Here is a 15641-nt window from a genome sequence, read left to right on the forward strand (position 1 = left end):
GTCAATGTTATGCAAGTTCCCCCGCTGCAATTGCTACACATTCGATGACTCCAGGACACAGCTGCATGCATGTCTGTAAAGTGGACATGCGAGCTACCCAAATGAGGAAGGATTTTGACTTTTATGGGCTGGTTCACATAACCCTGTGCTGCCTGCTTTACCCCAGCAAATTCCAAAGTGGTCAGGCTGCCCGTCACACAGTCACCCCAAAAAACCCCAAGCCACCAATGGGAAACGCTACAATTCCCCACTGTGCTCGTCGTCATGGTGACGGCATCCTACAGACTGGGACAGATCTCTTTGGAAGCATGGGAACGGCGGATAAAAGAGTGTTTATTCAAAATAACTTTGTAGCTTGTCTTTCATTACGTGTTGTTAGGCCTGAACTACGGATTGTTAGACAACGGCACGGCATGCCACACTGAGTAGAAAGCGGGCAGAGCGGTTTTGCACGGCTCAGCTGGGACGCGACCTCAGAGTGTTCCCTGCGGCCTCTCAGTTGTGGGAGTGGGTAATGTATCCTACTACATATCCCATTTGTTAGTTTCATTTGGGGGGAACTGAACCTTCACATCCTGCACCACACAGCCAAAGCAAAGTAGACAGGTGCCCAAGGACCTCTGGAGTTGGGAACAGCGGGCCGGCTCAGAGAGAGACTGGTACGCAGGTGTTCACTGGCCATCATGAGACCGGAGAATAAGGCTGGTTAGACACATGTAAGAGCATCTGTTTAAATACTCGTTTGGGGCCCAGTTAGAATTCAGAGTTCATAGAAGAACGCTTGGAAGGATCATCACACTTTTTGGCTGCGTGAGAGCACCAGTCCCACCTGAAAAATGTGCTGTTACACGTTATAAACAAACACTCATGTATTTAATTGCAGCCTCCAGAGATGAATACAGAAATAAAAGTCAGAAATAGCAGCAGGGCTGGTCATACCCACAGCCCTGACACCAGCTGAATTATAAGTCACTAGAAATATCACTGACTGGTTGATTTGGGACCCCTGGAATGTTTTTAAATATCCAAACAACCCTGATAACTTCAAGAATGTTTACACAGTCCATCACAGAAACAATTAAAACATAAAACTATGTCTAATGAAAATATGGGGAGGTGATGAAACACTTTTATGGATATGAAAGACGAAGGTCTCGAGGGAGCCACAAAAAACCCCTGAATCACACCAGACAAAGTCTACAATGTTCTGTTTCCCATTAATGTGACCATATCAGGGGTGAATTTAGCGGGCAAATACGTGGCCACCCCTGTTGCCACACCACACCAAAATAATAAAAATGAAATATGGATTATTTTCTAAGCAGGACCACAAAAGAGACAAAGTGCAGCACAGCCACCCCCCATAAATATAACTGACCCTTGACAGGGCCAAAATGTTCTGCAGGCACCACTGGACTGTATAACATGAAACATATATATTGCATTTCCTGGGTCTGTTAAAAATCCTGGAAGTTGCTTTAAAAAAATGCAAATGATCATTTCGGCCTAGAATCTCATTTAGAAATACTCAGCATTATTGTGTGGACCAAAAACTAACACAAGCAATATTTCAATAAATCAAAGTCAAAGTCTACACATTTCTAAATTCCAATTTTAAAGAAGTTTCCTTCTAGTGAAATATTTACAATATGATATTCAAACTATACTACAAGTCCAAAACAACATCTGAATACTTTTGTATCCAAACTGTATTTGTGGTGTGGTAGGCTGTTTTTTTTTTTTTTTTTTTGCTGTGGTGTGTTTTTCAAACATACGGAACATTTCTGAGACTTTGAGGCATGAGTTTCGGACTAGAGGGTGCTACCCGGCATCAAGAATTACAATTCAGTATTGCTTGCTCCTCGTTCAGTATGCTAGAGTAACAGCATACACTGGTGGCCAAAATGAGCAACTACAGAACAAGAAGGATGATGTTATGGCAATCTGAAATGAACTATTTTGGACTAGAGATATTCGTACATTATCGTGCAATTTGATGAAGCGTCAAATTTTGCGCGTTGTTAATATTATATTACCTTATAAATATATATATGTAATTTTTCAACATAAAGGCCAAATTATAAATCAGTATTAACCACCCGCCTGTAAATGGCGCTAGAGAACCAGCAACATGCATCAGAACGAAGACTCTGTGATCGACTACTCAACCTTAGCAGCCCAAAACAAAGCACATACGGATCCGTTAAAGAATTTGGCCTTTTAGGAGTAAATGGGCAAATTAATCACTAATTAATCATGGGCAAAAAGCATAAAAAACACAAGTCGGAGAAGCACGCGTATGAAGGTAAGAGAGCTGTGGATGTGTCCGATCGAGCGGCGCGGAGAGTCCCTGCGAGCACGCTATCGCCGCAGGTAAGCGCGGTGGGCGGTTGGCTGTGGCCCGGCGCCGCGTTGGGAGCCCGAGCCACGCCGCTGGACGGTGATCCACCGATTTCCGGTGGCGTTTAACGGCTCGCCTCCTTGCGTCTATGTAATAGCTTTAGCAGGAGCGGAACCGGTCGGCATGCGAAGCATTACGACATGGTTAGCTGCCATGATAAGTAAACGGTGTCTAGCTGCTCCGTGGCCGGTGAGCCGGTGTCACGGTCCGCTAACGGCGCTGTCCCGCAGAGTACGCGGAGAAGCCGCTGAAGCTGGTCCTGAAGGTGGCGGGGAATGAGGTGACCGAGCTGTCCACGGGGAGCTCCGGCCACGACCACGACGACCACGACAAGGACAAGCACCGGGACAAAAAGAAGAAAAAGAAGAAGAAGGGGGACAGGGAGAGGAGCAGCCCGGCGCCGTCCCTCGACGACAAACGGAAGAAGAAGGTGCCTAACGTCTTTTTAAGCCCGTGCCGGCTGCGTCCAGGCTGTACGTGCTGTTTGCCGCCCGGATCCTTAATGAAGCCAGCGGCCTCTGAGCTGCCGCTTATTGATGCTTGATTGCGCGGCTGCCACCGCTCTCGCATCCGGTGTGACACTCACGCTTTCTGACTCTCACGCTCACGCAAGAAATCTTGCGGCAAATCTGTATTATTTCGTTTTAAACCTAAAAATACAACTAACGCGTTGCGGTAGTTTGCAAACCCAACAGACTTTTTTCAATGCAATAAAACTATTACATACATGTAAATGGGTGTGCAGACTAGTCTAGAATTGAACATCTCACTCCAGCCAGCTGACCAAAGTTGGTGACATTGTGATTTACTAACTTTGGCTTTCTGTGGCATTCTTTTTTTTTGGGTTGGGGGTGTTTTCTTCTAGATGACAAAAAAAAAGAAGGGACAGGACTCCGTGGACACAGACTGGGAAGAGAGGGAACAGAGCCACACGCCCATTCGATCAGATCCCACCCAGGACAAACACTTGACCCCATCCATCGCCCAGGTAGAAGGTAGGGGAACCTTTAAATGGTTTTTTTTTCTTACTTTCACAGTAAAACACTGATGCTGAAAATCCCTCAGGTAGGTTGGTTGCTTTGCTGTCCGGCTTCTGTCTCAAAACGGTGGGTCACTGGTCTAATTTCTTTGTCCTTCTGTCCTTTTGCAGAAAAAGAACAGAGTCCCCTGCAGGAGGCACTGTCACAGCTCATCAGGCAGCTGCAAAGGCAAGGATCCTGTTCCTCCACACACACACTGAACCTTCAGTGAATAGAACTATTGGCACATTAGCCATGTCAATAACAGAAAAGGAGCTTGCCTGTTCCGCCTGTGTCTGTCTGTCTCCTCTATCGTTTAACTCAGTGTTTCCCAACCCAGTCCTTGTGGACCCCCAGTCTATTCACATTTTTGCTCCCACCCAGATTCCAACCAAACAAGAACACCAAATACTTGGTACATGTGTGCTGAGAGCTGGGAGGGAGCAGAAATGTGGACTGTCTGGTGGTCCAAGAGGATTGGGTTGGGAAACACTTGTTTAGCTGAATATGGGTCTTCAAAATGCCCTGTGTGTGCTGGTTGTGCTGTGGATTGGGATCCTGGGATAAGCTCCAGATTCTGAGTTGAATTGGTTCCTCTGGAATACTGAAAAAAGGTCAAGCTTACATACCAGACATGACATGATGTGTGTGAGGTGTAGGAGTGAGATTAGTCACTGTCCTAAAAGTGTCCACTTTTTTTACAGGAAGGACCCCAGTGCATTCTTCTCCTTCCCGGTGACAGACTTCATTGCTCCAGGCTATTCCATGATTATCAAGAGGCCCATGGACTTTAGCACAATGAAGGAGAAAATAAAAAAAGACTATTATCAGTCCCTGGAGGAGCTGAAGGTATGACATTTCCTTTAAGCATAAAATTGAATTGTTATCGAAATAGATATCTGGGATGCATCAGGTTCTCAGGTGAAATAACTCCTTGGTGTTTGTTGTTGATAGGCAGATTTTAAGATCATGTGTGAGAACGCAATGATATATAACAAGCCTGAGACCATTTACTACAAGGCTGCAAAGAAACTTCTCCACTCTGGCATGAAAATACTGAGTGAGGTAGGTGAAATGCTAAACTCCGCCTGCGGTGATGTTGCCTTCTGTCTTTGTTAACCTCATGTGTTCACCATGAAATTGACCCAAGGGCCGTACTACGAAGTGAATTATCTGGCTCACGCTATGTTCACACTACATGATTTTCTGCTCGCCGACAGTTTTAGGAGATCGGCGACAAAAGCCCCAGACTCATCAGCAATCCATCCTGATGAAAGATAATATAGTGTGTTGCTGATCAGTCATGTAGTGTGTGAAACACAACGACTTCAAGACTCCAGATCACAAGACGACGGGTCGTGTAGTGTGAACAGTACAGCGATCTGACAACTTTAAAAGTTGTGTAGTGTGAACTTAGCGTTGGCAAGGTTTCTTGAGGCTTACTACCGAGTTTTGGGTACTACATGTCTTATCTCTCTTTTAAAGCAGGTGTATCGCCAGGGTAAATACGATCTGATACTTTTCTGGCAGGGGAGATACCATGATCACAAAGGTGGTTCACCCAGGGTGAAGTTCAGCAATTGCCCTGCAGCTGTGCTGACCCCTGCAAAATTTCCCAAATGTGGAAATCTTGACTGCATAAGTTCTGGTAGTAGGGGACTGTGTTTGTGCTCTCCACTGATTTTTGGAGTATGGTGTTGCTCAGTGGGTTTAGATTAATGATGGATAAAATGACCTCACAAACCATTTGCTGGGTTTTTTGACCTCACTAGATATTTGTCCTGGTTTTGCTTTGGGGATTGATTGGTTCACATTTTTGATCAGAGAGCACCATCTAGTGGGTTCACAAAATACAGCACATGATTCATGAAGGGTCATTTTGTTTATCACTAGATGCTGTGCTTGTGATCTGAAGGACGCTGGTTCAGATCCCGTGTTCAGTAGGGTGGTTTTATTGTTTTGGGCGGCATCTTGTCGCTCAGTGGGCTAAGCCCCTGTGCCTGTGATCAGAAGGTTGCCAGTTGAAGTCCAGCTTCAGCAGAATAGTCACATGTCTGTGAGCCCTTGAGCAAGGCCCTTAACGCTTAGCTTCACAGACGCCTCTTCAGGTGGCTGCCCATCACTACCAAGTTTGCTCTCACCTATACAGTATGTGTCTGTGTGTCATGGAGAGCAAGCTGGGATAGGTGAAAAGAGAATTTACCCACTTGGGATCAATAAAGTGCCAATATACTACTTATTAATCAGTCATCCTGAGATTTTGCCCATGCAACCTAAGTTGTGTTTCCATCAAATTCCTGAAGGACTAGATACAAGGTTCAGTGCAGGTCCTCTCTGTGTGGGCAAAGTGGCGGACTGACAGAGAGCCAGATTCTAGCTTACTGTCGGACTGGACTGTGCCGGGGGCTTCACCATGCACTGCATGCCTAACCTGCTCTGAGGAGGTTTTAGTGCAGGTTTTTGGCTTAAAACAGGCATGAGTCCAACCCCTTTTACCAAAAACATGCATGCGAACCACCCTTTCACAAAAAAAATGTAGCCTATATGAGACACGCTTTACTTAAATAGTTGTTACAGGCTATACCACTGATTTATTTATTTTTAATCTGATACAAATAAAATGAAATGTTTTGAACCCAATACTGATATTCGGTGCCAGTCCCTTTATAGCCCTTTGCAAAGGGCAGATTAATATTGTCATAGTGTTGGCAATAGTTTGGCAAGCGGGACAGAAATTACCTGCCTCCTGCCTGTCATAGGGCGGCTCTTAGTTTGAGTCATTAGTTTACAATGCTGACACCACTCCTTTAATGCGAACGCGTACAGACGTACTCCGACTTAACTTACCGAGTTGATAACCACCGCTGTAGTACCATGTAACACCGATTTCAGCAATTGCGGATTGTTAACTAGGTTCTATTGCGTTAACTGTGGGTATGTAAAACCTGCTTTCAGAACACCTGTCATGTCGAGTCTTTGTTGTCCGTGGTGTCGTGTTCTGTAGAAACAGCAGAAGGCCTTAGTCTATGACGTGTACATCTTTCTGAAGTGGGAGGAGGATATTTAGTGGCCTGTAACTCTGCTCATCTCTGCTCCACAGGAGAGGTTACAGAGCCTGAAACAAAGCATTGAGTTTATGGCTGACCTGGAAAACACCAAAAATGAGGAGGGGGAGCCAGAGAAAGAAGGAACCCCCACCCTGGACCGGTCCAAAGACAGCCACGTGGCCATGGACACCAGCGAGACCGCCCAATCACCGAGGAGGATTCTCAGGGATGCCCCCAGGTGCTGATGAATCTTACTGTTCTTGGTTCAGTACGAGTAATGATGCATATCGCCAGTTATTAGACAAAAAAACCAGGTTGTGATTTAAACGTAACATGTAGCTTCAAGGTTTTATAACATGTATATCATCATTTTAATTGCCTGTGTTGTTTTGTAATTAAGACCATGTGACTAACATCCATAGTATCATAATATAAAATTATTAGGGGTGTAACGATACACCAAAGGCACGATTCGGTTCGGTTCACGGTTTTGGAGCCTCGGTTCGGTTCGGTTCGGTTCACGGTTTTGGAGCCTCGGTTCGGTTCGGTTCGGTTTCTGTTTGCTGTGGGTTTAGGGTTGATGTCATCTTAACAGCAATGCTAAGGAACAATAGATTCACTTAATAACAAGAACAACTAAACTTTTTCTTTATTAACTTTGCCATCACATTTTTAGTACAGTCAGGATACCTGGGTAAACAACAAAAATTAAATAAATACCTCCAATATAGACTAGTCAGAAAAAAACAATTCTAATACTAACTTTAGAATATAATATTTAGAACAAAATTTAGAACAAAAGCTCATCATTACTAATACAATTTAATCAAATGTGATAAAATAAAGATGTGTTTAAATTGGTTAAATTAGTTAGAGTCAAGTGACGTCAACCTCAACAATGGGCAGCAGTGGGCGTGAGAGTACCGCGGTACGCCACGAGAGTTTCGCGATACGTATCGTGGTTCGTGTATCGCGATATTTCGGTTCGGTTTGTAATATCGTTACACCCCTAAAAATTATATTTGTTTTTAATCGGCACACCTGCAAAGGAGATATTATAACATGATTTAGCTTAAGTGTATATTTGTTTTCCTGCTGATAATTGTCCTTCATTAAAAGTTAGCTATTTCAGTGCATGGTGTAGAAGTGAACAACACTGTCATGTTCTGATGTTTAGGAATTTGAAGAATCAACATCTGCGGTCTTGTGATTGGATGGGAGAGTAGTGAAGCTTGAAGCAGCTATTTTGGCTTAGAGCAGGGGTCTCAAACTCCAGTCCTAGGGGGCCGGAGCCCTGTGTAGCTTAGTTCTTTCCATGTTCCACCACAAATGATTCAGCTCAAGAGCTGTGTGGTAATTAGCACAAGGAGTTGAATCAGGTGTGTTAAATGAGGGTGAACCAAAAACTGTGTAGGGCTCCGGCCCCCCAGGACTAGAGTTTGAGACCCCTGGCTTAGAGTATTTGACCCCCAAGTGTGAAAACAAAAACAATCATTATCAGTACTGAGCCAACCAATTGTTAGTAGGCTGTTTTTATAAGATGATGCTTTGTTACGAAACACTCATTGATCACTGAGAGAAGAATTTTATCAGTTGAAAGGCCTTGTTGTTCTGATGTTTAACTTGGATTACACAACTGATTTTTGTAGTCAGACTCTTTGAACTAAGTGAGGAACTGTCAGCTGAAGATTGGCTTAAGGGGGACCCCTCTACAGGGAGCCTGCCTCATACTGGGAAGGCCAAGTCAGTACCTTTAACCAGTATAATAGCTGGGCATCTCTGCTTCCAGGCAGGATAAGGACCCCAAGGAGGAATCTCTGAGGAGCATTAATCAGGCTGAGAAGGAGCTAGAAGAAATCAAGAAGATCATTGAGGATTCTGGTGGCAAATTGTCTAATAGGGACCTTCAGACTGAGGTGAGACACTGGAGAGGGAATATTCACCGAGTGTATTCAGTATTCTGAAATGGATACTGTGAATGTATGTCAGCATCAATATCGGGGCAAATTGAGCAGAATACATCCGTTAAAAGTACAGAGTCTCTTGTTTTTATTTAAAACAACTTCTGGTCACAAACACAATCCAGTGTTATTTTTGCCCTTGGTTTTTTAAGCCTTTGATAATGACTGACGTGTCCTACTTGCATAAGAAAGCGTAGAAGTCTTTTTAGCCTGTTTTTATGGTAAATTACAGTCTCCTGAAACGTATTAAGGCCAGACTTTGATTTATTGCTGTACTAAACTGGGACCCACAGAGCTGATCCCCCTTCAGTGATACCTCTGTTTACCCAGTGTTGTTGATGTATCGTCAGAGTACACTGCTGTACTGTGCCATACTCCAGACAGTACACTGCTGTACTGTGCCATACTCCAGACAGTACACTGCTGTACTGTGCCATACTCCAGACAGTACACTGTCCTCAAGGTCCAGGACTGAAACCGCATATCCATCCATGCCAAAACGGGGGCAATGTCTGGCTGTGCCTGTGATCAGAAGGTCGCTGGTTCAAATCCCGTGGTTGGTAGAGTGATGTCACTGTGGGGACCTTGAGCGAGGCCCCTAACCCCCAATTACTCTGATCTTGCTCTGGATAAGTGTCTGCTAAATTAGTAATGTTTAAAAATAAAACTGAAACCATAAGCATAAAGTTTTCGGACATGTTCTTAAGTTTTTCTGCTCCGCAGTATCCTGATTTTATTTATTTATTTTATATTATTATTTTTTTAAGCTGGAGTTTGAGAGGCGGAAGTCTGACGGGACAACCACGCTGGGGATCCTGAACCCGGCCGACCTCATGGCCGGAGGTGAGAGCACACATACACTCATCACGCCCTAAAAGGCCACTGAGTTTTTGGGTCGCCGCAGAATGGAAACGCCTGTCTGTCTTCCGCAGATAACGGCTACTGCCCGGTGAAACTGGGGATGATGATGGGGAAGCTGCACAGCGGCGTCAACACCCTGCAAGGCTTCAAAGAGGACAAGAGGAACAAGGTGACCCCAGGTGAGGCGTGACTGTACTTGGCACATGCAGTAGCAGGCAGAGCCATCCATACGGGGGAAGAAAGAGTAAGATTTTCAGGGGCCCAGACCCTAGGGGGCACCCGTGAGCGTAGATAACGGTAGCTTTGGTTTGCAGGGAGGGAAATTCGGTAGAATTTTTCAGGGCCTCAGCCATGTGTTTGTGCACCCCTGCTAATTGGTGACCTTCCCAGTGCCTGAAACACCCTCAGCTGTTTGCCAGTTGATATCCCATCCCTCTACGTCTCCTGTCCCTGTCAGTGTCACTTCCAGCCAACTGGCATCCTTTTCGTGTTCGAGATATAGTGTCGATGTCGGTAAATCTTACATCCTGTTTTCCTCTCGTCAATCTCAATAGTTCAGAAATGAGTAACATTGGGTGATTGATTTCTCTCCTACTGTCATCATAAAAAAGAAACAAAACATGAGGAATTACTATGATATGTTGAATCTATTTCATATACTAATGGTATACTTCAGTTGCAGAATTAGTTGCCTTGGGACTGTTGTCTCCTAAACCTTTGGCTTCCATTACATTTTTGGCTTTGTTTATTATTGTGTGTGTGTGTGTTTTTTATGTTGATTAATGTGCTTGTCTGTGTGTAACCCCATCCACCACAGTGGCCTATATGAACTATGGACCGTTCAGTTCCTATGCTCCAGTTTACGACTCCAGCTTCGCCAACGTGAGTAAAGAAGACTCCGACCTGATCTACTCCTTTTACGGCGACGAGTCCAGCCTCCAAGGTTCAGAAAGGTAGGCGGTGCTTCGTGGCACACAGACCACATCCTGCATGTGAAATGGTCTCCTTCTCTGGAGACAGTGCCAAAATCTTGGTCTGAATGTGTAGCTTCTGGACCTGAAATGCCCAACACTGAAAAGAGAACAATGCTACCTCATAACAACAGTGCCTGTCAAGGTATAGGGCAAGGTCTGGGGCAGGATTTTCCAGCCTTCCTTTACCTGTGAGCCAGGTATGAAGCCTCTGGCCAATCAGAATCAGTAATTATTAAACTAACTACCTGGGAGAATGAAAACAAGGCCTGGATTCGGAATCGAGGGCCAGATTTGAATAGGGAAGGTTTAGGATATATTACAGTAAACTAACATTTGATACTTGTAGTCGAAATCTGGAATGCAGAAGAATTAGGCAAGGGCCACCAAGAATCAAGTCCAAGCTAACCAAGCTGAGCTGTTTATACCTTTTTTAAACTCCTCCATCGGGTTTCGCCTCGCCCCATGTCTTGCGATCTTATTGGCTGTAGCTCGACGCCGCACTGGAGTTGCTTACAGGTCCAGATATTTAGCCTACTAGGTATCTGACGGGCATTTGACACACAGAACTAATAGCGATCGAACATGCTATAACGTGGGCAGCCACAGAGTAGGGAGTGATAATCGAAGTCCATCAAGCTCTGTTGTACATGAATGTTGGTTTACTGTCTAATATATCCCAGACTGTGGCATGTGCCCTTCTTACGAGCACTGTGTGCTTCGTATGGAAGTGGCCATAATGTTTTGGCTGTGTATAATTTTAAAAATTCTGCCGAAAAGCAGCAAATTTTTTAAAATATTGCTTGAATTTGGTCGATATTTTTACTATCTAGCTCAGGCCTTCCTACTTAAACACACTATACACGTCGTCCATCTTGCAAAGTTCCCGAGGTGACTGGTTCCCTCTAACCAGTCATGGCTTTGCATGCTTCTCAAGGTTAAATTAATAATTGATGCAGTTAGGATAAATTCAGCCTTAAAAGGGTAACTAAAAACCAGGTTTGTTTTCCAGCTTGTAGAGAGAGTGAAAACTGAGGAGTGAAAACTGCTTTGCAGAACAAAGTCCTCCATTTTAACAACTCGTATCAATATTGTTTCTGTAAAAACGTGAGGTTTTTTTTTGCCTTTGAAATTTATGATTTTTTTTTCCCTTTTGATTGGCAGCTTGTCTGAATCTCTGTCAAAGAGTGAAGAATACATGGGCAGATTAGCAGACAACATTTTGGATGCCTTGACACACGGGGAACACACAAAGGCATTGCTGGAAGTGAACACGGTGGGGACCATAACTTCTTACATTTTTATCTTTTTTTGGGCTCATTTCTGTTTCCTTATTCTTTATTGAGATTCCTTTTGTTCTCCCGAATCTTAGAATAACCAGGCAGATGACGATCCAGTAGGAGAAGAAACGATGAAAGATGTGGAGGTAAATCCCGACGAAGGTGGTTGATGTGTAGAGATGGCAGAGTTGTCCGTCATCCCTCTGTCCAGCCATTCCTAGGCCTGTCTTTACTGTAGAGCACAAAGTTTGTTCCCAGTCTGTGGTGACAAAGTAGTCGTTTAATGATTTCTAATAAATCCTTGTAGTTTCTGAAAAACTCGTACATTTCTCCATCATTGTGTGGCGATCACCCTTGCAGATAATTGAGGCTGAATCCAGCAGCAGAAGCAGCCTGACCTCACTGAACTCAGTGCTAGGGCTGGACCTCGAGCCCCCAAACTTCTCCTCTGAAGGTACCGGCAAAGAACTGACGTGATATCGCAGAATATAGCAAGGGGATCTGGGATGAACTGTACTCTTCTTTTGTGAATACCTATGATCATGTTGTTCCCCAGATGATTGACCACTTTGGTCAACCATCGTTTCTTTCTGCTTGCTACAATAAATTTTGTAGCTTTAAGTAATAAGCACTTAATTTCTGTATACTGCTAAGTGTGAAAGTCTGGGAGAAGTCAGTGATTCAGTCACTTAGTAACAGATTAACAATGAATTTCTACTATATTTGCCAGTCTGGAATTAAGTAAAAGCATGACCACATAAAAAGTCAATTTTAAGTCTCCAGAAGGTAGAAAATGTAATTCAAGGGGAACTACAAAAGTTCAAAAAAGAAAAAACTATGATCATAGCAGACTTGCTCCATGATCGCTGTTCCAGTTGAACCTTTAGGAGGTCATAACCTCACAGTAAACTCCCAGAATATCTCCATGCCAGAGAAAATCAGCGAGTACTTATGGCTGGTTGACGTCATTCATGTGTCACAGATGCCAGGCAGTTCCAGCAGAAGCTGGATGAGACCACCATGCTGCTGCGGGAACTTCAGGAGGCCCAGAATGAGCGTCTGAGTGCCAAGCCACCCCCCAACATGATCTGCCTGCTGGCCCCCAGTGCCAGGGAAGTGGAGCTGGGTATGATCGCCTCTGTCCATCCTGTCTCCCCCCTTTTTCATGGGGCCTGTTGGGTCCTATGCAGTGGACAGTGGCCACTGGTCTGTGCCCACATCTGACCTGCACTTCTCCTCCCGCAGCTGAGAAGGTATCAGGGAATCTGGCACACCTGGCCAGTCAGGTTACGCCGGGTGACGTGAGCAGCGTGTACGGGATCAGGAGGGCCATGGGGATTTCACTGCCCTCTGGTGGACTGGAGGAGAATCTCATCGACCTCACTACAGGTCAGCTCCTTGGTACCCGCACATGTGAGTGCGCACGGACACACACACACACAGACCTGTACTCATTTCTGTGGGCAAAACCCTAATCTCAAAAATGACACCCTTAACCCCTAACCAGCCCTAACGTTTTTAGTTTTTTGATTGCAGTCTGATTTTTATGGAATTGAGTTTTACTGAAAAGCTGGTCCTCACAACATGAAAACAGGTTTTTATCACATTGTAGGGTCATTTCGTCCCCACAATGTAAAGTATATCTGACCCACACACACTGCAGAGCACCATGGTTAAAACTTTGTGCTTCTCCTCTCTTTTTGTATTTGTCATTAATGTTTCACACTTTATGTAGTATTTGCTATTATACAGTTGTCAAAACACATCAAATGAGTCCAAGTCCAAGAATCCAAGGTCATACTAGGAGTCCAAGTGTAGATACCAAACAGTAGAAATGCCCGGACTGAGAGTGTGTTTTCTGTCTCAGTGTCGGACGTGGCAGAGCCAGCGGATGCCTTGCCAGCGAGGGAAGAGGAGATGATCCCCACCATAGCAGTCTGACACTGGCTGAAGGCCTTTATGAACAGGGAGAGCTTTAAATGCTGTTGTACAGAGGGTACTTTTTATGTTTCTAAGCATTTTACAAAATAAACCCCTTTTTTAAATAACATGTGTTTTCTAATGCGGTATTTATTAAATTAGATAGGAATTCTGTACCTTTGTCATGTTAGATTTTTACTGCTGTTATTATAAAAAAAAAAAAAAAAAAAGTGGACAGATGGCGAAGAGCACCTGAGGTCAGGCATCAGCTATCAGGCTTTAATCTTTTTCTGATCTTTTTTTATATGTGCTTGACAGTATTTGGCAGAAGGGTCTATTTCACATCCTTTGTTGAGTTGTGCACAGGAAATGTGTGCCTCTTCCCAGCCTGGCGGCCATATAAACGGTGGCAGACGTTTTACCCGCGGCAAGGATGGAAGCCCTATACCCAGCACAGCTTCAATACACGTTTGGGTTTAACCGACACTGAAAAGCTTAAAAATAAAACGGGAAAAAATTCCACAAGTATTACAAAAATATTAGATCTTTTACTTACATTTTAATTAGACTGCAATGTTAGTTTTCGGGGTTTTTCTACCACCAGCATTTTATTTTTTCTATGTTGAAATGTCATTCCACAAGATTTATGAAAAAATGACTGTTTCTGATAACGAAACATTTTTCACATCGTCTAATCTGCACATTACACAGTAATAAAACAGAGCCTGCTAGTTTTAAAGCTGACTGCTCGGTCATTTAAGGAGTTTGGCTTAATTTCCAGCTACCTAGTTCGACACTGGAGCAAACTTCTGAGGAGTAAAAAGGTTAAAAAAAAAAAAAAAAGAGTAAAAAGACTAAGGTAATTATTAAATAACCCACTGCTCTATAAAAGTCACGGTAGTGACGGAAATGGGCCCTCGCATGTAAAATGCAGCATTTCTGTACACTTGTTATTGGAATATGCTACGATAAGCTTTTCGAAATTCAGCAAAACTGCTTCAGGACATAATTACGATGAGGCTTTCCTTCCTCCTCTGCAGCTCATGCCATCCCGCTTTTTCCTTCCACATGCTCCGTCAAGCAAATATTTTCAGTTCCATTTCCCCCTGTTTGTGTCTGCCTGTCCGCCCACCTGGCTGCCATCATTGAGGCCCAGGCCCAGGGATTTGCTCATGTCTGTGCACACAAAAAAGGTCTTGAGCTCTCCTTTGCCCTTCACAGTGATGAAGCCCCGGCACTCGCAGGAATAGCCCAGCCTTTGCAGCACGTTGCACGTCTCCTCCGTCACCTGGCCCAAGACATCACAACAGCTTATTTAGCAGACGCTTTCATCCAAAGCAAAGTACGGTTGAGCCAATCCCTGAAGCAACTGGGGCTAAGGACCCAATGGTGGGGTCACTGTCCACCTTGGGATTTGTCCTTCTGATCATGGGCATGGCATCCTAACCCACTCACACAGTGCCCAAGACATGGCATCCTTCACCATAACAGTAATAAAACACCATACACTAAAATAAACTGACAAAATCAGATGAGCATTTGTCAGTCAAATTTAAAAATTACATAACATCTGTATTCCACTAAATACCATCGGCAAGTTTGACTCCCTTGAGTTATGTCACTGGCTCTGGTGCTGCTAACATTGAATATGAACTACAGTCTAAATATTGGCCAGCAATATCGGCTAAGGTTGACACAGTGGACCAATACTGAAGTTTAGATTTTTATTGAACATCAGTCAGTATTGATATGATTGGAATATCGTGTCTAGTAAAGACTACTGAAGACCCCATGTTCTGACACAGGGTTGGTGCAGAGGAAATCACAGTCTGATGCAAATTTGTCCAAAGGTTTTCTGCTGTACCTGGATCTTGCCCAGTTCTCCGGTGCTCTCCATTCTGCTGGCCACGTTCACTGTGTTGCCCCAGATGTCATACTGTGGCTTGTTAGCTCCGATCACACCTGCGATCACTGGCCCGTGATTGATTCCTGCCATATTATATCAGAAGAGCACAGAGTCGCCATGAGAGGATTTCCTAAGCAATAGCCATGATACAAGGATCTTATTTCCAGATTAATGTTCTCATTTATCATACTCAATCACAGCAAACAAAGCAAGCTGGCTCATTGGCTTATCTATGATCCTAGGTGGTTTGCATGGTGACAGGACAAGAAATGCTC

General features: G+C 44.1%; 2 protein-coding genes and 1 non-coding gene across 6 annotated transcripts in view; 2 read left to right on the forward strand and 1 right to left on the reverse strand.

Moving 5' to 3' along the window:
- The first annotated feature begins 2132 nt into the window (after positions 1–2132).
- brd7 (bromodomain containing 7) lies at positions 2133–13588 on the forward strand. Of its 2 annotated transcripts, none has more exons than XM_023820032.2 (17): positions 2133–2305; positions 2632–2831; positions 3267–3396; positions 3552–3609; positions 4125–4269; positions 4375–4485; positions 6521–6705; positions 8257–8383; positions 9196–9271; positions 9361–9468; positions 10107–10242; positions 11425–11536; positions 11633–11686; positions 11901–11994; positions 12523–12666; positions 12786–12929; positions 13408–13588. In XM_023820032.2, the coding sequence occupies exons 1-17, from the start codon at positions 2257–2259 to the stop codon at positions 13479–13481; spliced, it is 1947 nt and encodes a 648-aa protein (XP_023675800.1). In that variant the 5' UTR covers positions 2133–2256; the 3' UTR covers positions 13482–13588. The 2 variants fall into 2 exon arrangements, with proteins under 2 accessions (XP_023675800.1, XP_072554220.1); XM_072698119.1 differs by having other exon boundaries at positions 2215–2373.
- Positions 4936–5100, forward strand: LOC111848235 (U1 spliceosomal RNA). The gene has a single exon (XR_002839256.1). It is a non-coding gene; the product is annotated as a U1 spliceosomal RNA (small nuclear RNA).
- Positions 13589–13999: 411 nt separating the features above from the next.
- LOC111848207 (adenylate cyclase type 2-like) overlaps positions 14000–15641 on the reverse strand; it is a 36784-nt gene continuing 35142 nt past the window's right edge. For all 3 annotated transcript variants that reach the window (XM_023820028.2, XM_023820030.2, XM_023820029.2), the window contains exons 26-27: positions 15325–15449; positions 14000–14748 (exon numbers count right to left, since the gene is read on the reverse strand). In XM_023820028.2, coding sequence (XP_023675796.2) covers positions 14551–14748; positions 15325–15449 — 323 coding nt within the window. In that variant the 3' untranslated portion in view covers positions 14000–14550. The remainder of the gene's footprint in view (positions 14749–15324; positions 15450–15641) is intronic.

Source organism: Paramormyrops kingsleyae, chromosome 13 (genome assembly GCF_048594095.1).
Source record: "Paramormyrops kingsleyae isolate MSU_618 chromosome 13, PKINGS_0.4, whole genome shotgun sequence".
Lineage (NCBI taxonomy): Eukaryota > Metazoa > Chordata > Actinopteri > Osteoglossiformes > Mormyridae > Paramormyrops > Paramormyrops kingsleyae.

What these genes read in the sequence shown, in the direction of transcription:
- brd7 (XM_023820032.2), top strand. Translation starts at nt 2,257, where the DNA reads ATGGGCAAAAAGCATAAAAAACACAAGTCGGAGAAGCACGCGTATGAA. An exon ending in ACGACAAACGGAAGAAGAAG is followed by an intron (nt 2,832 to 3,266) that starts GTGCCTAACGTC and finishes GTTTTCTTCTAG; the next exon opens with ATGACAAAAAAAAAGAAGGG. An exon ending in CATTGCTGGAAGTGAACACG is followed by an intron (nt 11,537 to 11,632) that starts GTGGGGACCATA and finishes CCCGAATCTTAG; the next exon opens with AATAACCAGGCAGATGACGA.